Source organism: Lolium perenne, chromosome 7, assembly GCF_019359855.2.
Source record: "Lolium perenne isolate Kyuss_39 chromosome 7, Kyuss_2.0, whole genome shotgun sequence".
Lineage (NCBI taxonomy): Eukaryota > Viridiplantae > Streptophyta > Magnoliopsida > Poales > Poaceae > Lolium > Lolium perenne.
In genome coordinates this window covers 20,828,688-20,851,664 of record NC_067250.2, presented here as the reverse complement: position 1 = coordinate 20,851,664, position 22,977 = coordinate 20,828,688, and the positions used below count along the sequence as shown (strand labels likewise).

Below are 22,977 nucleotides of genomic sequence, written 5' to 3'. Positions count from 1 at the left end.
CATAAGAGATCTTAACCTTGGTGCCAACCGGGTGATCTTCCCGTCCACACTTCCTATGGTGTGAGGCCCGGTATAAGGTCTAGCCAATCATGTTCCTCCGCTACCTCGAACACCCACCCTTTGTTGCATGCCCCCGACCCCGGGGTCCACGCCGGTCCCATTATTCCTGTAGATTTCAAGGTGGACCCCGACCACGACGTCAGTGCTGGGCTCTACCATACACTCCTACGCCGGTAGCTGCAACCCATCATAGACCGCAATACCGTGGGGACTTAAGACTTCCCCAGCCTACCGCTTGTTCTTCGAGCGACAAGTGTCTACGGACTATGCCGTGGGGACTTAAGGCTTCCCCAGCCTACCGCTTGCCACCGACAGATACAAGTGTCTACGGTAAAGCGCATCCGTTGATGAACGAGAGGTGGAAACACTTTTGACTACTCCGTCCCACTCCGGATCTTATGGTTAACACGGGTATTACGGCATAAGAATCACTGGCGACATTTGTTGTTTAATCCTAGATGGATATAAACCCTTGCAATGGAACCTCCACCATATCAACACAATCCATGGTTCCATTGCCCACCACATAGTCATATTCATAGTTATGAAAGTAGTGGTTTTGGTTTTTATGCAATAGTGATAATCATAGTACTTTGCAAGTAATTTGATAGAAATACTCAAATGACATGAGCAAGTGATGAACTTGCCTTTCTTGACTGCAAGATTATGCAGACAAGGTCTTCGATACGCGATAACTCCAAATTCTGAAATAGCATCATCGTCCGGTAAGGACGATGTTTAAAAGATTGGCACAGATGCAATAATGCATAAGTATGAGATGCAATCGCTCTAAGCGTGATCTAACCCCGATGATTTAGGATCAGTGAGTTGTAATGATTGGTTCAGGGTGTGTTACACTTTTAGAGTGATTCACAAACAAGGTTCTTATTCAGGGTTGTGTTGTTTTAGAATTATAAGCAGGTGGCAACATGAATAGTAACAATCATACACAACCAGGAATAGTAGCTGTATAATAAGTAAAGAGCAGTTGTCAATTTTAAGTCCTATAATACATGGTTGATGATTACTTATTATATAATTCAAAAGAATAATTTTTGAAGGACATGTTCTTTAATAAAGAACAAGTATGATATCTAGGTTTGTGGGGTTCTATGGTTTTCTATGGTTCTAATTGGTTTCTGGAGTAAGTAGTAGATGGATCACAAAGTAAATTCCTACATATGGTTATTACCATGGTTAACCATATGATATTATATCAAAGCATGGTGATCAAGGTGGTGTCATGAGTTAATCATTAGAGTTCACTATTATTTATTGGCATTTGATTACCAAGGGTTTAGAAAGAGATGAAATGTCAACTCCATTTGTAGGTGGAACTTGTACTACTCTAGTAGAACAGGTGTATGCATTTATTTGTTGCATATATGTATCTATAAGTAAGGTTAAGTTTATATCATTAAGTTTTATAAGCTCCTAAGGTTTTAGAGTTGAAAGCAAACTAGGCTACATTTGAAATTATGGAATTAGGGTTTAATACATGGTGGAATTAGGTTTGATGACATGAAATTAAAGAGTTAAGGTTTATTCTTAAATGATCATATAAGGCTAACTCAACATGAGTGCATCAAATGACTACCTTATTGGCAAAAAGGAACTTGTATAATTCTAATAAGGCATGGACAAGCATTTCATTTGCTTGGCAGGGTTTATAAGTAGAATATGATCATGATTTTGATTTGTTTATTAAGGATGATAGAATTACTTGTTTAGGATAATGCAATCACTATCAATATCCTTTTAGGTTCAAATAAAGGAAATAGTTTAAGATTTTTCTTAGGTTTATAAATCTTAAAATATTATGAACATATATTTAATTATTTATTAAAAATCATGGAACATTTGGAAAAATAGTATCAACGTAGTTAACATCTTTATATGTTTTTAGGTATTATATTAAATAGATAATTCATGAAATCAAAAATTTAACAAGATTAGGAATAGTAATAGAAATGTGATTCATACATATTAGTTAGAAGTTAGGAATTAAGTTCCTAGTTTAGCACTTAGTTGTACTTGATTTTATGTATTAAATTAATTGAGGAAAAATACATTTTAGAATTTAAGCCGTAATAATTTAGGACTTGAGAAATTTTATATATACATAAATATATATAATAAAGTAAACTTCCTATACGTATATATATATGTTTGGAACTAGTAAATATTTTACTTTTCTATTTTTAGGAGTTTCTTATTATCAAGTAGAAATGGTGTGATGGATTTTATTTTATCCTTTTAATTTATCAAATCTATATTATTATTATTTTTTAAAAGAAAAATAGGTAAAATGATTTCTTGGGCTGGTCTAAGTGGACCAAACCGATCCAGATTTGGCTGTGGTCAAATCCCCACCGTGACCCATCTCTCTCACTCTCTCGTCTCTCTCCTTTTCTCCTGTCTTCTCCCGTACGCGATGTCACCGCCGCCGCTTGCTGCTCCGGCTACTGCCGGCCGCATCCGTCGCAACTGTTTTCCGATTCATATATGCCTGGGTATCCTCCCTCGACTCCCTGCCGCCGCGACGCCTCTCCTCCGTCTCTCGTGCACCCAAGGCTAACCCTAGCCCGCCATGATTCGGCTCGCCGCCGGCGTGATTCTGCGCCGCTGCGCCTCCGGATGGTTCCTCCTCGGCTACCTCGACTTCCACCTCGAGCCGCAGCTCGACCTTGCTGTGTCGGCCTCCTCTATTCTATGGTGGTTTGATGGTGTGGTGTGGTGTTGCTGCTGCTCGCTGACCGTGGCCTCTCGCAGCATGGTGCGGTCGGCCGACCCCCGCTTCGACGACCTCGCAGCAATTCCTTGCCGTGGCTCGGATCGCCGATTCGGCCGCTCCCTGGCCACCTCTGGCATCGCTGCCAGCCGGTCTCCTCCACTGATGCTGCTCCCCGGCGTGGTTTTGCCACGGATCTCCCTGCCATCTACCGCTGCCTCGACGCCGCCCCTTCCCCGCACGTGTGCCTTACGGCAACCCTAGTCGTTGCTAGGTCGCCGGTGTTGCCACGCCTCCTGCTGTGTGATGACGATTAACTGGTGCTGCGGTGCTGCGGTGCTGATGTACTGGTCGAGCAGCGTGGTGTTGGGGTGACTACTGCATCCTCGACGCCGGCCGGACGGCGTCTGCGACTGCAACCCTGGCGCCGACTGCTTCATCTCCACCCTGGAATGCACTGTGAGCTATCTCCCTCCTTACTCCTCTGCCTATGGTCATAGTGCTTGGCTGCATCCTTACTACTGCTCCATTTGTGCTACATGGTGGTATATATGCGTGTGTAGTGGGGCTAGATAAATTGTGCCCATGTAGTGGAGGCAAGGATTATTATTCCCTGTGAGGTGTGGCTTGATCTGGCAATGCTTTGATCCATATATACACTGCCCTGTGCTATGGTTGTTGCCTCCATTTGAATAATTTGCCCATCTCTTGACATGATGGTTGGTCGCTACCTAACTGACTGAACCTGGAAACTTCAACCAACTGAAATACTCTAGTTATCCATCTGTGTTTTATTTTAATGGACTTTGACCTGCAAGATGCAACTACCCTCCTTGCAGATACATGATTTACTTGACGTGTTAAATACTACTACTGCTTAGGTTCTATTTGGTTGGCCTGGAACTTATTTTCTGGACCCCAAGTAGTTCCTGGAGTGGGTTATGTATTATTGGCTGCTTATGGTGATGACTAAATCAAGTTCATACATGATACTGGACAGTAAGTGGGTTTGGAATGCACAAAGTGAGACTTTGAGTTTCTTGAATATGATATAGTTGCTTATTAGCAACTAAGAAATGATTTTTGGCGTTGTTGGATTTTACTTGTGGATCTTGGTGCCCCCTGTCTAATTATAAACTGATAAGAACAGATATGACTTGCTTTCTTGGCTTAGCCTGTGATGCATAGGCTGAGGAAAAAATATTGGATAAGAACATATATTATGGCATAGCTCTTATTTCTCTGTGATGATCTTGAATAGCATTTCTATTCAAAACTGAGAGAAAAATCTATCTCAGAACTCAACTGATGATTTTATAGTTTATGATTGATTCCTTTTTTATCTGGCTTGCATAAACACATGTGCCATCTGCTAGATCGTAGTTTCTCTGTGGTGCCTCATGCGAGTGTGCACAGAGTGACAACATGCATAGCAGGATTTGGTTTTCCATGTGTTTGTGTGGTGATTTAAATAGGATCTGAACATAGCTATGGTCAGATGATGTTAAAAACTGCCCCAAACAAGCTCCTTTTGATGCTTTATTAAAAAGATTGTTGATTCAACCTGCTGTTGCAGAGAAGCTTGACCTTCTGGATTGTTGAAATAAAGCATCTCCTTGTGGGTTCCTGCACCTCCTTGTGGCTTGACTTGCTTCCTGATGGTGAATCTTGATCAGCTGTTACTTGTGGTTGTTGGCATGTTCCTCTTCCCACTTCTTGATCTACTCAAGTTGATCTTGCTCCCCTTCTGGAAGTCCTCCTCTTTCTGGCTGTTGTCTTGACCAGAACTATATCTATCTAACCATAATGGTTGTGTAATTTTTGGTGAGGAACCATGGATGAGCTGATGGTGTTCTTGGGTGGATATGGTGCGGTTTGTTGTGGAGAACTCTGTGAAGAGTTTCTAGCAGCTCAGCTGCGGCTGGTTTGCTTCTTTTATCTACTTTTTGTTGTTGTTGTTGTGTTGACAGCACAACAGATTGCATGTGTGTGTGAGCTGCTGTTGTGTGGCCCCTCCTCCTGTGCAGGTTGACAAATTGGTTTGCTTCTACTCCTGCTGCCAGCAACGGCTGATTGATCTTTATCCCTTGCCAGACCTTTTTTTTATGTGCTGCCAAGTGGTTAATCCTTATTGGCTAATATTATTATGTGAGCTAAATACCTCCAGTATGCCCCCAAAATATGATTAAGCTTTGCTTAATTATTAAGTGGTTTATGGTTAGTTGGCTTAGGATCATATTGACTATGCTATGTCAAAGATGATCCATTTAAAATAATTGGTGGGTTTTCTTAAAACAAGAACTTGACTAAGTTAGAGGGATTAATTATTTGCCTTGACGCCTAATAGAATCGGATCTTAATGTTGCCTCTTGTCCTTGTTGCCCCGTGATCCTAATGATCCATTTGCCCCTTTTTATGATACAAAGATGATCCATAATCCGAAGTGGCTTATAGATTGAGATTGATCCCTCTAGCTGACACTTAGATATTAGGACAAGTTCCTAATGTCTACTAGTTGAGTTCTAAAACATTAAGATGCCTCATCTTTGATGATGGCAACATTTTAATCATAACAAAATTATCTTCTTTGTCTTTGTTGTTTGTTTTGCAGGGAAAAGTAGAACAAGAATATCAAGATTAGATTTAGGGATTCTTTTTGTTTCTTTGTAATCTTCTATTTCTTTTGTAGCTTGTAAATAATTGAATTATGATAATTGTAATAAGATTCAAATTATTTATCTACTTTGAATTATCAAATGTGTTAACTCTTATATATTGTATTTCATATTATAATCTAGAATTCAAATTTCAACCCAATATCTTATTTGAATTCATATTACCATATTTGATTTGGATTCAAATTTGTTCTCCCCAAAACACATGAATTCACAAAGGTCATGTCGAAATTTGTCAAACCCACATCGATGACTAACTTAATTCCCTCGATGTAAGAAACCTCGATCACTTTGATGGTTTTAAACAAAAACGCGAAAATTCCCCGGATTTTCTATGCATGAATGCAATGCACACATCTGTTTCCTCTATTTTTGTAACCCCATTACCTGGGATATTACATCTTCCGAAGGCACTGCGTCGGCACTATCTCCTCCTCCTGCTGTTTCTCCAAAAGGCAAAAGGAAGAGGAATGACGTCGAAGATTCCGGCACTTCCAAAGCCGAAGAAGTTGATCCTTCACGTCAGAAGGCAACTTATGATCCATATCTCGCATCCCTCGTCAGCTCGTAAGTCACCTTGATTTCCCCTTATTTCTGTAGTCGAAGTTTTTTGTCTCATCTTGCTTTTTATGCTGGCGATCTTTAATTGCAGTGATGATGAGGAAGAAGTACCAACTCGTGACGTGGCTCCTCGAACGAGCACGTCACATACTTTACTTGTTTCGGAGACGCCAATTGAAGGAGAAGAATCCTCGCCTCCTCAACAAAACGTCGTCACCACCACTCCTCCTTCAAGCCCCCTTGCTCCTTCACCAAAAAGGACAAGGGTTGAAACGATCATTGAGCCTGCCCCTCAATTGGGTAGCTCTTCTCATTCGCTCTTAGATGATGTAAGTTTTTGACTTTCCTGCCAGTATCTGTATTTCCTCTGTTTACTTCTTTTTGTGCCTTCATATTTTTCTCGTACCGATATTTTCTTTCTCTGTTCTTCTTTGATAGCCCATGATCAAAGAGCTTGTTCGCATTGGATCCCAATTCATTGGGTACCGTGAATATGCCAGCAGGACTGAAGGTAACAACTTTTTTGCTGCCATTGTTTCTAATCTTCTTGCTCCTATTTTTGTCGCAATTTTGACTGTTCTTTTCTATTTTGACAGAGAAACTTGCAGAGGCCAACAGGCTTGCCGACACTCTTGCTCAGAAATTGGAGCAAAGTGAAACGGCTCGCAAGAAAACCGAACTTGATGCTAGCCAAGCCAAAGCAGAGGCTGATGAGGCCAAAGCAAAAGCTGCTAGTGTCGAAGAACTGCAGAAGAAACTTGAGGATGCTGAAGCTGCTTTAAACGAGCACAAAGCCGCACAGGACACTCGTGAAAAGGAATCCTCTAGCGCTTGAACACGCAAAATCGTCGCTTCCTCGGTAACTTTGTTGATCCCTTCTATTTTTCTTAAGACTTGCTTTCTTTTGTTTTTACTTGCTGTCAACTAACATATATTTTCTATGGCAGGTCAAACAAGCCAACATTTTGACCTTGAGAATCCCACCAATGATCCTCTGCTTGACACACTGTCTTATCTGGAGTTTCATGGCCAAGAAATTCGCGAAGGCGTGGTGAATGCTGACGCAGGATTGTCGAAGTTGTTCCCCTACTTCTTCCCGAAGAAAGAGGAGCCTAAGACTTTCCTTGCCCTTGCCAAGGACTTCAATCCACCGGAGGATCTTGGACTGAAGATGCGCCAAGAGAACATGAAGGTTGCTGTCGAGAACACTATTGCCTTGGTCGCTGACAGCCAACAAACTGTTGACTGAATGAAGGTTGGCGACACCGAGCAGATAGAGCAAACAAAATGGCGGTCGTTGATCAAGGCAGCCAAGCCCAACACGAAGAAAATCTTGGCCTATCTCGGGATCAAACCATCTGCAACTCCTAGCTCATCAAGGCCGGAGGTCTAGTTGAATGCCTTTGCTTTTTTCCTTCCTTTGCTTTCTCTATTTCTTTTGCTATTGTCGCCATTTTAGCCTTGGCAACAATTATCCTGTTAGTCCCTTTGGAGAACTTCTTTTGTAATGTCCGTGTAAACTTTCTAGAAATCAATGAAATTCCTCTTGGTACTATCATTGATCCTGGGACTTTCTTTTCCAGTTAATATTTGATAATTATTCGACCAACCCTTGCTCTGCCGATGCTTCACCTGCTTCTTCCTTCTCGAAGAAAATACTAGTCGATGATAATCCCCTCGAAGATTCTTCAAGCAAACATTTGTCAGAAGATTTGCAAGAACTTCGACAACAACTTCAATCCATGAAGAAACAAACTCTGGCAATGATGGAACAATCTCGAAAAGCATCTGAAGGAGAGAAAATTGCTCTTCAACAGGCAAAGGAGGCCATCGCTGCGAAGGATGCTGCTATTGCTGAGGCTGCTGAAACTTCTTCTCGCGAGAATTATATGCTTCAGCTAATGACTGACGCCAGTTTGGATATGACAGGTATGTTTCCTTCTCATGACCGTATTGGATGTTGTTCTTTTTTATTCGTTCCTTGATATTTTGTTTGCTGTGCCAGGCTCGTTTCTGGATACTGCTGCCGAAGACCAACGTGTTGAAGCTCGAACCGCTGTTTTGCTGAGACTGGCTGCGCAACATGGATCTAACTTTTGGGTTACTCCTGAGTGTACTCGCCAAATCGTTAGATTTCAAGATCACGCGGCTCAGGTCCGTGACTTCCTTGACTTCTGTACGAAAACTTTATTCTTAGTTTATGGGACCATGTTCCCTCGGAACAAGATGCCAGAGACCCTTCCAGCTTTAATGGAAATTTTTTGAGATGCTCCTCGAATCCATGGCTTTGTGCGGGCTCAACTTTCTGCTGGCGCTAGATTTGCCATGATGATGATAAAGATTTGTCATCCAAAATTGCCCATAGATCAAATTGTTCCTACTTGCCTGGCAAAAATGGCAAAGAAAAAGAGAAATATGGGCAAGATTGATGATTTGGTTACTCCTGTTGCCGAAGATATGATGGATGAACTTCTTCGGATGGATTCTGAATTCTTCGTGAAGGGAAGCTATGCTGAGCATAGTACTCGTCCTTCTACTAAGCGAATAACCATAGACCATGTGCTAGGTTTCCCTTGAATACTTTTTCCTCTTCTTGCTGTATTTCCATCATTGATACATTCTTGTGTATTTGTAAACACAATCTATATTGTAAAGCTGTTAACTCTGTATTTTTTCTATTTTTAACCACCGAGCCCCCGAGCCTTTGGCTGGAGTTTATACTGTTTCGAAGATTTTCCCTTCTGTTGTAATAAGACATCTTTGTTTTTTCATTGATGGATTGCAAGTCCTCGAGTATCTTAGTGTCGAAGTTCTATATTTTTGTTGCGAGGTTCTTGGACCAAAGCAATAAGATTTTTGACGTGTACACTATATTTATAATTGTTAGCTTCCGATTTTTATATTTGGCGAGGTATTAGTGTACCAAGGCGAAATATTTCGGTAAGTCTAGTTTGTCTATATTGTGCGTATTTTGAGACTTGAAGGCGTTGAGCCCCCGAGCGTGTCGAAGAATAAGAAGTATATCTCCACTATCTTTATTATATTACAGCACCGCGAGCCCGCCTCATTAAAAACCTTTCCGGCCCCACTCGGTGCCCCGAAAAGGAAAAGAGTGCGTCTGAAAACTCGCGGGCGTTTCAGTACATTGTATTTTTACAGAGAAGGACTATATTTCAGCTCTAGGCGTAGAACCGCCTGAGCTGCGCCACGTTCCAGGGGTTTTTCTCGGGAGCCCCTATCTTCTTGTCCTTGATCCTGTATGTGCCTCCGTCGATGACTTCCGTGACAACGTAAGGCCCCAACCATGGTGATTCGAGCTTCTCAGTACTTTTTTGATTTAACCGCAAGACCAAATCCCCAACTTGAAAAGATCTTGGTCTTAACCGTCGACTGTGGTAGTTTTTGAGGTCTTGCTGGTATTTGGTGACTCGTGAAAGTACTTCATCGCGAGCTTCGTCGAGTGCGTCCATATCATCCTCCCGAGCTTTTTGTGATGTTTCTTCGTCATACTCTGTTACCCTTGGAGAATCATTCTCTATTTCAATTGGTAGTACTGCTTCGGCTCCGTGGACGAGAAAAAACGGAGTTTCTTGTGTCGCCGTATTTGGTGTTGTTCGGATGCTCCACAAAACACTTGGCAATTCCTCTGGCCAAGTATGTCGAGCTTTTTCAAGCGGTCCTAGCAGGCGCTTTTTGAGGCCGTTGCAGATGATACCATTGGCTTTCTTGACTTGTCCGTTAGTTTGCGGGTGCCCAACTGACGCAAAGTGCAATTTAATGCCTACTTCTGCGCAGTATTCCTTGAATTCCTTGGATGTGAAGTTTGAACCATTATCTGTAACAATGCTATGAGGCACCCCAAACCGAAAAACGAGGCCTTTCACAAACTTTATTGCCGACGCTGCATCTGGTGAATTTATTGGCTTCACTTCTACCCACTTGGTGAATTTGTCGACAGCGACCAGCAAGTACTCATACCCTCCTGGCTAAGCTTTGTGCAACTTGCCCACCATATCAAGTCCCTATTGGGCAAAGGGCCACGACAATGGTATTGGTGTTAATTCTGCCGCTGGAGAGTGAGGTTTTGCGGCAAATCTTTGACACGCGTCGCAGGTTCGTACTATTTCCTTGGCATCCTCGATTGCTGTCAACCAATAGAATCCTGCCCGAAAAACCTTGGCTGCAATAGCTCGACTACTTGCATGGTGGCCACATATTCCTTCGTGTACATCCTTCAGAATTATTCTTCCTTCCTCGGGTGTGACACACCTTTGCAGGACGCCTGAGATACTTCGTTTGTATAACTCCCCCTTGATTACTGTGAAAGCTTTGGATCGTCGAATAATTCGCCTGGCCTCAACTGGATCGTCGGGTATTTCTTTCCTGAGGATATATGATATATACATTTGCATCCAAGGAACTTCTACCATCATCACAAGTTCTTGGTCCTCTTCGTCCTCCGTGGTTTCTTTGAGGGGCGCCGAAGTTTTTTCTTCCTTTGCTTTTTTCTGCACCTTTTTCGGCTTCGTGGATCTCTCTGCTATTTCTTCCCAAAATACTCCTGGTGGGATTGGGAGGCACTGTGACCCGATGTTTGCGAGAACGTCGGCTTCATCATTGCTCAATCTACTGATGTGATTTACCTCGCACCCATCAAACAGCTTCTCGAGCTCATTGTACACCTCCTTGTATGCCATCATGCTATCATTGACTGCGTCACATTGGTTCATAACTTGCTGAGCCACCAATTGTGAGTCGCCAAAGATTTTTAGTCGAGTTGCACCGCAAGCTTTCACCATCTTCATCCCGTGTATGAGGGCTTCATATTCTGCTTCATTGTTGGATGCGTTAGGGAACGTCATCCGAAGGACATATTTTAACTTGTCGCCTTCAGGTGATATAAGTACTACTCCTGCGCCAGCTCCTTCTACTCTCTTGGACCCATCGAAGTTCATGGTCCAAGTTCTCGACAAATCTGGGGGTCCCGTGTTTTGTAGCTCCATCCACTCTGCAATGAAATCTGGCAGAACTTGCGACTTGATTGCCTTTCTTTTTTCATATGTGATGTCCCGAGGGGAAAGTTCTATTCCCCAAAGGGAGACACGCCCTGTAGCTTCTGGATTGTTCAGTATATTTGAAAGAGGTGCTTCGTTGACTACTATTATCGGGTGTGCCGAAAAATAGTGGCGCAACTTCCTTGCCGTTGCAATTACTCCATATGCTAGTTTCTGGTACTGCGGGTACCGCTGTTTGGAAGGCGATAAAACTTCACTGATGAAATATACTGGCCTTTGCACTCCATGGAGTTTTCCTTCTTCTTCTCTTTCAACAACTAGCACCGTGCTAACCACTTGGGGCGTGGCTGCAATATACAGCAGGAGAGGTTCCTTTTCCTTCGGCTCCACCAAGATTGGTGGTGTCGAGATTGTGCGCTTCAGATCCTCGAAAGCTCTGTCGGCCTCTTCGTTCCATTGGAATTTCTCCCCTTGCTTTATCAGAGCGTAAAATGGTAACACTTTTTCTCCCAGCCTGGCGACGAATCTGCTCAAAGCTGCGACTCGCCCAGTTAGCTGCTGTATTTCTTTCAACTTTGTTGGCTTCCTCATTGTTACGATAGCTTGTATTTTGTCGGGATTTGCTTCAATCCCTCTTGCTGAAACTAGAAACCCCAGAAGTTCTCCTGCTGGGACGCCAAAAGAACACTTCGTCGGGTTTAGCTTGAGGCAGAATTTGTCGAGGTTGTCAAAGGTTTCTTTGAGATCCTCGATCAGCGTTGCCCCCTTTTTTGACGTTATGACGACATCGTCAATGTATACTTGCACGTTTTTCCCGATCTGTGTCGCCAAACACTTCTGCATCATCCTCTGATATGTTGCTCCCGCGTTTTTCAGGCCAAAGGGAATTGTTCTGTAGCAAAACACGCCATAAGGTGTGATGAACGCTGTCTTTACTTCATCTTCTTCTTTCAATCTGATCTGATTGTAACCAGAATATGCGTCCAGGAAGGAAAGACGTTCACATCCAGCCGTGGAGTCAATAATTTGATCGATCCTCGGGAGGGGAAAGTGATCCTTTGGACAATGTTTATTGAGACACGTAAAGTCGACGCACATGCGAAGGACCTTAGTGTTTTTCTTCGGCACCAACACAGGATTTGCTACCCATGTGGCTTCTGTGTGCAACTCCTTGATAAAACCAGCTTCTCGTAGTCGATCGATTTCTGACAGCATAGCCTTGCGGTTTGGTTCCGAAAAACGCCGCAAAGGTTGTTTGATTGGTCTTGCTAATGGATCCAAGTTTAGGTGGTGCTCGGCAAGTTCCCTGGGTACTCCTGGCATGTCAGCTGGACACCATGCGAAGATTTTCCAGTTCTCACGGAGGAACTCGACGAGCGCGCTTTCCTATGCGAGGTCCATGTCGTTTGCGATGGACGTCGTCTTTTTCGGGTCTGTCGGGTGAATCTGCACCTCCTTAGAATTTTTCTCGGTATTGAAAGTTGATTCTTTATTTGGCCTTCCAACGTCTGGCAGCACGTCGTAGTCAGTCATACTCCTTGACGCCAAATACTCAGCTTGCATCCCGAAAGTTTCTGATATCCGATGAAAATCCTTATCGCACTTATCGGCTAAGGCGAAGCTTCCTTTGACTGTCATTGATCCCTTAGGTCCAGGCATCCTCCACAATAGGTATGTATAATGTGGTACCGCCATAAATCTGGCATATGCTGGTCGTCCCAACAGAGCGTGGTACTGCGACGGAAAATCCACAACTTCAAACTCCAGCTTCTCTATTCTATAATTCTCTCGGGTTCCAAACTGAACGTCGAGATTAATCTTCCCCAATGGATAACTTGGTTTCTCCGGTGTGATACCATGGAACCTCGTGTCTGTTGGCTTCAAGTTTGCTAGGGATATGTTCATCTTCCTCAATGTATCTGCATACATAAGGTTTAAGCTGCTGCCACCATCTATGAACACTCGAGAGACATCAAATCCCACAATAACTGCTGGTAGGATAAGTGCTGACTGCCCTGGTCGAGGAACTTGCTGCGGATGATCTGCTATGGTGAAGCCAATATCTTGCCCTGACCAATTAAGATACTCGACTGTTGGTGGAGGCATTTTTTCTGCCATGAACACCTGTCGCGAGATTACTTTCTGAGCTCTATTGGATGGCCTTCCCTTCTGAATCATCGACACCGCTCCGTTGGAGTTAGGATCAACGTAAGGTGGTGGTGGTGGTGCTGCCGCTATTCTGAGCTGATGTCGATTGTCTTCTGTAATCGCGGGAGGAGGTGGCAAGTGAATCTCGCTCCTGGGTTCTCGAGGATTTCTCTGTGCTGCTCGAGCGTTAGCATGCTCTGCCCACCTTAACATTGCCTGGAAATTGCGACAATCTTTCTGCAGATGTCCTGACTGTCTTTTTCCGTTGCTGTCGACGAAAAAATGCATTTGACAAGGCCCATTCATCATCTCCTCAGGAGACACGAAAGGCCTCGGGAACCTAGGCCCGCTATTTTGCCTGTTGTTTCGAGAATCGTCTCTATTATCGCCTCGCTGCTCATTGCTTCTCTGATAATCATCTCTGTTGTTTCCTCCTGTGTTTGCCCGAAAGCCTGCCGAAATTTGTCCTGGAGCATCATAGTTCGGGTACTGCCGAGGAAATCGTCGCCTCGGTTGATAATTTCGACCACGGTCTTCCTCTGGCGACCTGTGCCGTTTGTTGTGGATAGCATCTTCTCCATCTGCCCATCTGTTTGCTATTTCCATTAACGCGGATACTGTCTTTGGGTTGGTCCTCCCCAAGTCTTCGACAAAATCTCCACGCCTGATTCCTGCGACAAACGCATCTATTGCTCTCTCGTCAGATATATTTTCTGCCGAGTTTTTGATGATGTTCCACCTTTGAATATATTTTCTCATTGGCTCGTCTGGCTTTTGTCGACATGCTCTCAACTCCTCTAACGACGCAGGTTTTTTGCACGTGGACCTGAAGTTCTTGACGAACACGTCCTCGAAGCTTTCCCAACTGTCGATATATCCTGGAGGGAGTTTCTTTATCCAAGACCGTGCGGCTCCACTCAAATGCTCCTGGATGCTTTGCATAGCTGTTGCTCTGGTTCCTCCTGTGAGTTTCACCATCTAGAGATAATCAACTAGCCAATCTTCTGGATCTTAAAGGCCGTTGAATTTTTTGAAATTATCAGGCAACTTGAATCCCGAAGGTACTCGAGTTTTCCGCACTCTCCTCGTGAAGCACGGCAAACCACACATATCCTCGTCGTTTAGCTCTGGGGACTGCCGATGTTCTCTTCTGCTTTGTCGTGCTCTGTCGACCCTTGCTTGTGCTGCCGTATCTCTTGCTCCACTTGGTCCTTCAGGAGCTGCTGCTGCTGCCGCAGGTCGTGGACTATTTTGCCTTGATGTTCCTTCGGGAGGTGTTGATACAAACGCCGTCCCCATGGCTCCAACTCCTGCTATCGCCATGTTGTACAGTGTTTCCCTTGGATCTCCTGGAGGTGGTTTAGATGCGAGGATAAAAGCGTGTGTCGCCATATACCCAGCCTCTGGTGTCTTAGGGATGATGTTTCCTCTTGTGTCTATCGACATAAAGGACATGTCGAGGTTTTGGACCAGGTGCTCTCTTTCTGCTTCGGGTATGTGTTGTAACCTTGATCTTGCTCTGTTCCGAGCCTCCCTGTGGCTATCACCCGAAGTTCTAGATTGTCGACTCAGCTCTGCCCTTCTCCTGCTGGATGCAGAAGCTGCCTCCTTTCTTCTATTTAACTCAGCTGTCTGTTTTTCCAATTCTCTTGCAGCTCGTGCGAGCCTATATTGATATGCTTGTAATTCCTCTGGCGTGGCTGTGGTGGCCATTGGTTCTGAGCCGTCCATAGCTCTCGCGGCTCTATCCCATGCTGCTTGCGGGAGTCGAACTCTGTGTCGCGGCTGTGGTCCGACGTATTTATTGCCCAAGCCTCGTCGCAGATCGGAGGGATCGACGTATGGATTTCCCAGATCGTCGAAAGCCTCAGATGTTTCTTCTTTGTCATTGCTTGGCTCTCCAATGGCATAAATCTGATGATATTTTGTATTCAGATCTATGTTGGGTTTGGTGACACCATCGTTGAGATTGGTGAAGACCTTGCCCACTGTAGTAGATTTGTCGATGAAGTCATAACTGTCGACACTGCTTGAGCCATCGCTTATATATGAGTCCGCAGATGACTCAAACGACATGTCGCTGAAGATCTTGGCGAGTTTCTCTCTTGCCCTGATGCTGATGTAGCGTGACGACGAAGTTTCTTCTTCTCCTGATTCAGTTGACGATGTATAGCTTGAAAAATCGGAATCGATCGCCGACGATCCCGACGAAATCGGAATTTCGACACGATACGATCCTTCCTTCTCGACGCGAAAGCGAAATCTTCCGAACGTCATCTCCATAGGCTCCGCCAGATACGCATATGCATCCAAACGGGAGGGTGGGTGAGGAACAAAATCGACAGGACCAGCAGCGATCTGTTTACCTCGATCCATTGCGTTGCTTGCAGTTGATGATGTCGAAGATCTTGAACGTGCCATCGAGATCAGATCCTTACGCCTCTAGTTCCCACAGACGGCGCCAATTGACAAGGTATTAACTTGTCAATGCCTACAGATTGTAGACTAGGGTTTAGTTGGAAGTAGAGGGCAAGTAGATCTCGAAGGTTTCAGCCGAAAAGTACTCGACGATTATGAAAACTAGGGTTTGTCAACAATGATTCGATGATTTCTGCGTCCCTCGACTCCCCCTTATATAGGAGGCGGAGCCGAGGGGTTCGTGCTGTACAAGTTACAAACTCCGGGAAGGTTTCTAACTCATCCCGCAAGATTACAAATAAGACTTTCTATTACAACTCTAGCTTTCCTTAATACTATCTTGGGCTTCCGAATCTTCTTATTCTTCGGGTAGTGGGCCTTCAGTAAACCCCGGGTACTATCTTCGGCAGGCCCATTTGGGATGCCTATGTCATTAAGCATTGCAGTAATTTAAAGCATATGTGACCACGCCACCGTGAACCTTGCTTACAAGTAACGATACAACGTAACGCGCGGCAGAAGATCGCGCCCCAAGGGAAAAACCTCTACGAGTGGTGCAAAGAAAACAAGGACATTAATCCTTCCCTCTGCTTCAGATGCCTCTACGAGTGCCGCAAAAAGCAAGAGTTTGGAAAACATAAAACAACCCATGTTCGATATTTCACTTATGGAAATGTCAAAGAACAACGGGCTCATTGGCAGAATCATTGCACCCAAAATATTCGGGAGTGACTGTCGAAATTTACAATCGGTTGAAAGCAAAGTTGCCCATACAACAGGTTTAGCAAAACCTGCAACACGAGCTGATCACTCATAATGATTTGCTGACCAACCAGTATACAACGGGCAATTAAGATTTTCTCCTTCAAAAATTTGCCAACGGCATGGTAAAAGTACATATTCATGTATCTACCAAATAACAAGTTTCGGCTTAACAATCCTAACATTTGGATGGATTAGCCAATGCAGTTCATTTTACAAAGATAACTTTACACCCTAACATCACCCTTGCGGAGTTTCCCTTTCTTCAGGTGCATTTGACTCCTCCTCAAGCCTGTCGACAATTATGTTGGCGGGTACTAAAACCTTCGGGTACAGTTCCTCAAAATCACCAGCTGTGTTGGCGATAGATAGCAAACATGCTGAGGGATAACGAGCAAGCACAAGGGCAAGCGTACACTTGGCCCCTGCGAAAACTTGAGCTCGCACCAAGTCCCGAACCTTCTTGGCGTTTCCGAACTCGGACATCAAAGTTAAAAGCGTGGGGGGAACTACATTTAAAGGAAACATTGTCTTCCAAACCACCCTCATAGCTTTGTAGCATTTATCAAAGAATTGATTGACTTGTTGGACCCAATCCTGAAATTTTGCAACAGCCGAAGACTTCGAGTGATCCCGCCAGAAAATCTCTTCGGATGAGGAAAGTTGGGTTAAAGCATGCACCCGCTCGTGTATCCGCTTGTTCTCTTCTGCACGGTTCAATGCTATGACTGGCAAAAGAATCAAAGAGTCAGTCAAGGTGTTGTTGATGAAAGGGCAAAGGAATCACGAGACTTACAGTTCAAACTCTCCGTAGCTTTATGCAGCTCAGCAAGAGTGTACCATTCCACGTCGGCTGCAATCTCGCTCTTCTTATTGACAATAGCAGCTAAGGCATAAGTGCTGCGCAGGTCCTTTTCCATCTGCGTAATCTGATCCTTCATACGCTGGATCCGATCACTTTCAGGAAGGGCACCCGAAGAGTCATCAACAAATGAGGGCACTGGGAAGACCTGCAGGAAACACCGTTACAAAAGGATGATGGACATGGTACAGCTGAGCATCCGAAATAACTCCCATCGGGAGAAGTACAAGAAGAAATATCATAACAAAGGTGTGCTAACAACATTGCTAGCACGGAGTTTATTACAAGCGTAAGTTTTGCGGCAGAACAATGTTTCACACCAGCTCAAGCATAAGTTTGCTACAAGAATCAAGGGGCTTGGGTCTGAGTCGATAAACTGGGTCCAGCCGACGATCTCCTTGATGAAACCAGTTCAAGAAGCTGGCGAGCACAAGTAAGGGCAGACGCTTTAAAGGCGCTTAAATAAACAAGCTGCCCGTCTTGCTCTTTCGGCAGCTCCTTGGTCATCCCTTCAATGTCACCCTTAAAGGCGTAACCCATCATAAGCTGGAAGGCAAGGACAACACCATAAGTGCGCGATGTACGCTTGAATACCTCGATAACCTCCTTGGTGTCAACCGCGAAGGTATCGACCAGCTGCCCCAGGGTCTTCTCCTGCTTGATCTTGGGGAAAATCATCGAGTGCATCCGCGCCAGGGCACCCTTCCCCTTTACAAGAAGCTCCCGCATAAGCTGGTGAGAGGCAAGAATCATCGACACAGCGTTCGCTGGAGAGTTGTTTGGAACTCTGTCCAGGGCATCAACAGGGATATTCACCGCTTCTGCAGGGAAAAGAAAGAAAAAAAGGTAAGTACATTGGCAAACGGATCGAATCCATAAGCACATCAATCGACAGAGGTGTATAAAAATTACCAAGTAAGGCCAAGGAAGACTGACGAAGGACTTCATCCTTTTCGGCTGACCGAGCTTCAGCCATCAGCCTGGATGCTTCCTCCTCCTTCAGCTTCTCTTTTAGCTTGCCCAGTTCCACCTTCAGAGAGTCAACCTCTTGGCGGGCCTCAGCAGCTATCTTGACTGCGCCATCCAACTTCAAGGAGGAAGATTTGACTTCCTCTTGCAGCCGAGCCTTGTCAGCTTCCAGAGAAGTGAATTGGGAGACGAAGGCCTCCAAAGAGGAAATAGCGCCTCGCAAGTCCTTAAGAAAGAAGGATATTTTACTAGAAATTGTCAAGCAAAGCACGCTCCAAGAGATTTGCATCACAGTTAGAAAAAGGCTTACAGAAGGAGGAGTTGCGGTGGCAGCAGTTGGAGAGACGCCTTTCCCCTTGGAAAGGGAAGAAGCAGTCGATGCTTGAGCCATAGGGGCGGCCTTAGGAGCCGAAGCTTCGGAAGCCACTACGACCGGCGAGGCAGCATCAGGTTTGGCTTTTTTAGATGGGGGCTCAATAAACCCTTTGTCACTGCAAAGGTAAAAGGTCGACAATGGTTATAAGGAGAGTAAGAAAAATAAGAGGGCAAAGTATAACTTCAGAAAAGAAACTACTTACATGTCGAAAAGATCATCTTCATCGGCGAAGCCGCTGGTTGATCTCTTCATAGGTGAAGCCCTGGCCTCCTCTGCAGCTGCATCAACAAAGGTATCATGATCAGCGTCGTCATTACGCATTGATCCATCCACGACACCAGCGTCATCGGCTGAGGAGGGAAGGTCGGTGTAGGCAACTTCAAAATCTATCGAACCATTGTATTCATCCTCTAGGCCTGTATGCTCGACAGTGTGAAAATCTACGGGGATTGAGGAGCCTCTCCCTTCGGAAGTATCATCTGGAGAATCATGCATATTTCCAGAAACTATGGGGATCTGTCGAAGAAAATAACAAGTAAGAACAACGGTAATTGTGTCGGCCAAGAAAAAACGGCATAGTAAGGACGTGAAGAAAGAAAAATACCTTTGATAGTGGATGATCAGCATCAAGGGGAGTATAAGAAGAAATCAGCGGAATCGAATCTTCCTGGTTAAAGGAAGTAAGGCGACGGACTGCATCAAGCAACTCCTTTTCCGATAGATCGGCAGCATTAATCCTGGTTTCATCCTTTGGACCTGAGTACAACCACATCGGGTGAACTCTGGCCATGACTGGTTGGACTCGGCGCTTCAAGAATACCGCTGCCACCTCTGTGCCAATCATAGTTTGGCCTTCGGCTTCTTTGATCCGAAGAAATTTGGCAAATAATTCTTCGGCTGATGCTCTCTCATCGGATGAGAGAATGTTCTTCCAAGAGTTCTTGGGTTTGGCTTCGGAAACATCGGCATAGCATGGAAGCCGAGATTCGGGTGACAGGGAGTCCTTGACGTAAAACCATTTCAGCCTCCATCCTTGCACGGACTCTCTCATTGGGAAATTAAAGTAATTAACCTCTGAACGAGCGACAAAACCTACTCCTCTGGTGACAAAGTACCCATTACTACTGTTGTATCTCTTCACATAGAAGATCTTTTTCCACAGCCCGAAATGAGGTTCGATACCCAGAAACGCCTCGCAAAGGGTGATGAACACAACAACATGGAGGATTGAGTTGGGAGTAAGTTGCCATAGTTGGATTTCGTACGTTCGCTAGAGATGGAGGAGGAATCCATGAGTGGGGAGTGAAAGGCCTCGGTGAAGGAAAGATAAGAACATCACAGTAAAGCCAGCAGGGGGATCAGGCCGAGAAATCGCACCTGGAAGGATCACGTATCCCGCATCGGAAGATATCAATCCTAGGCTTCGGGATCTCTTCTCATCACGCTTGGTGACGGTTGATGCTATCCAGTCTCCGGGCTTGACCATTGAGCTCGACGGCGCTGGCGGCACCGGAGCTGGGGGAGGAGCGCTCGGAGCACTCCCCTTCGGAAGAGAAGAGGAGGACTTGGCGGCGGCGCCTCCGCTGGTGGAGCTGGCGGCGGCGGCAGGAATCTTCTTCTTCACCATTGTGAGATCTGAGGAAGATTGGAAAAGCTGCGGTGGCGGCGCGACAACGCCGAAGAAAGGAAGAAGGGGAAGAATGAGGAGATGCTGCGGGAACCGTGGAGGAGATTAGGAATTTTTTGCCCTTTGGAGATTTTGAGGAGAAGTTAAGAGCTAAGTAAGCACGTGGCGCTTGAAGGAGGGGAGGAACCGGCGGCCCACTATGTCCACGTTGTGCGAAAATTGAGGAGGCACCTCGGTCACCACGCGTGCAATGATCAAACCCTAAAAACTGCCCGCGCAGAGCTAGGGTGGGCCCGTCAGGTCAAGTCCTGTCAATCAACCCACAATAGTTACACGTCAACAGCGACGTCATAAAAAAAAGCCCTAGAAGCATTCGAAGGAAAAAATGAAAAGTTATCGGATGAAGGACTTGAGTCTACGCCCGGATGTAGACATCCGTACCTAGACTCGGGGGCTACTCCCATCGGGAGCGCTGACGCGCACCCGATAAAATGAAGACTCGACAAAGTGAGCAGTCGAAGGAAGAAGGTTTGAGTCTGCATTCGGTTACAAGCGCTTGCACCCAGATGCTCGGGGGCTACACTCCCATCGGGAGCGCGTGATGCACACCCGATAGAAGTTTTTTGCACTCCAGGATCATGCCCGGGGACTTGATTCTGTGTAGGGTAACGTTGTTTTGCCATCGGCAGTTAACCAACAACAGTTGGGCACGTTACTCACTATCCTTTGCATAAAGAAAATATATCGATTGACCTATGAAGACCTGCGAAAAACTTCGGCAGAGGAGAATATTCGAGTAGTACAACTTGAGTCTACGCACGGATTACAAGCATCCGTACCTAGACTCGGGGGCTACTCCCATCAGGAGCGCTGACGCGCACCCGATAAAATGAAGGAAAAGAACATCAGGAGAAGACATGCATTAGTATCTACCCGAAATATCTTCGGCTAGACACTCGGGGGCTACTGACGTGGGCACTACCCTTCGAGTAACCAACATTGCCCTATCCTGTATTGACTAATTGGAGGCCCATGAAGACACCCGAAGGCTAGATGGGCCACCTGGACAGCGCACCGGAGGAAACCTTGGCGGGCAAGACAAGGAAGCAGCCAAGAAGGAAAGATTAGATCTAAAAGTACTGTAAACCTAGTCGTACTCGGTTAGGACCCTTGAGACCTGGCCTCCTATATAAAGGCCAGGAGAGGGGCTCCCGAGGGACACGAACAATCTTAGCGATCATAGCCAGCAAAAGCTTAGAGCTAGGTAACCCTAGCAATAGCAATCTCGCCGAGATCTCAGCCGAACTATTCGGCACCCCAATGTAACCCATTGTCATCATAATCAAGAACAGACATGCAGGACGTAAGGGTTTTACCTCATCGAGGGCCCCGAACCTGGGTAAATTGCTCTCCCCGCTTGTCTGTGAACCGATGTCTCGCGTCAGCTTGCAAGATTCCATCAACCCTAAGCCCCTATCGGAGGGCATTGGCGAGGAGTACCCTCGACAGACGGAGGTATCGACCTTCAGGGAGGAGGAGTCTTCCTGAGCGACGACGACGACTTTGAGGAGGACGAGTTCACCGAGGAGGAGGACTACGAGTTCCTGGAGGCAGGACCTGACGACTACATCCCTATCGACGTTGAGGATGAGGAGTAGCTGCACTAGTTTAACTTATGTAGGTGTGAGTTGTATCCCGTCCCTTGTATCGTAGCATGAGAATGGTTCTTAAAACCATTGGAGTATGAGTGTGTTAGTTTGTACTATGTGATGAATGAATGAATGTTATGTTTGTCATGAAAATCTTACAAGTTTCAAATGTTTTCAAACTTACTCAAAATAAACCATAGAAATTTCCCTCTTATCTTATGATCTTCTCTATCTTCAGATGGCCCCTCCCAATCGCACCAATGACGCGATGATGCAACTGCTGCAAACCCTGCTTGCCGACAGGGAGACAGAAAGAGCTGAACGCCAATCCAACATCACAACCCTGCAAAACATCGCCAATCAAGGCCCTGAAAATCATGACCACCCCGGATCTAAGCTCAAGAACTTTCAGAACACCAACCCTCCGGTGTTTAGCAAGACGGAGGAACCCCTCGACGCCGACAACTGGCTCCAGACTATGGAAAACAACTTGGAAGTAGCCGGAGTGGAAGCCAACGAGAAGGTCTTGTTTGCAACCCACTATCTCGCCGGACCAGCCCGCGCTTGGTGGACAAGCACCCGTGCCATGAACGGAGGTCAGCTCATGACTTGGGAGGATTTCAAGCTAAAGTTCAGCAAGTACCATGTACCCCCGGGTCTTATCAAAAAGATGAGGGATGAGTTCCGTGAACTGAAGCAAGGTCGCATGACGGTGGTAGAATACCGCGACAAGTTTCTTACACTGTCAAGGTACGCCCCCGACGAGACCGACACCGTTGAGAAGAGGAAGGAGAGGTTCCTGAACGGACTGCACGATGAGATACAGACTGTCCTCGTCAACATCCTCTTCACCGACCTTGAAGCCCTTGTCGACTCCGCCATCCAGATGGAGGGCAAACTGAACCAAGCCAATGAGAACCACAAGCGCCGCATGATGAACCAGAGTGGGTCTAGCCATGCCCAGAAGTATCGCCCTAGCTCAAGCGGAGGTTTCACTCCGAGAAACAACAAACCCCCGATACAGAACTCGCGCCCCGGTTACCAGAACCGGAGTGGAGGAAACTCCAAGCCAGGAGGCTACAACAACAACAACTACTACAACCGCGCTCCGCCCAGAGCCCCCA

The 22,977-nt window shown here is 45.6% G+C and overlaps 1 protein-coding gene across 1 annotated transcript in view; it reads right to left on the bottom strand.

The window, feature by feature from the left end:
- The window catches only part of LOC127316202 (ABC transporter C family member 10-like), a 186,060-nt gene that overhangs the window by 77,384 nt on the left and 85,699 nt on the right, over positions 1-22,977 (bottom strand). Inside the window, exons 6-7 of the mRNA XM_071823428.1 lie at positions 7,784-7,815; positions 3,034-3,039 (exon numbers count right to left, since the gene is read on the bottom strand). Of these exons, the coding sequence (XP_071679529.1) occupies positions 3,034-3,039; positions 7,784-7,815 (38 nt within the window). The remainder of the gene's footprint in view (positions 1-3,033; positions 3,040-7,783; positions 7,816-22,977) is intronic.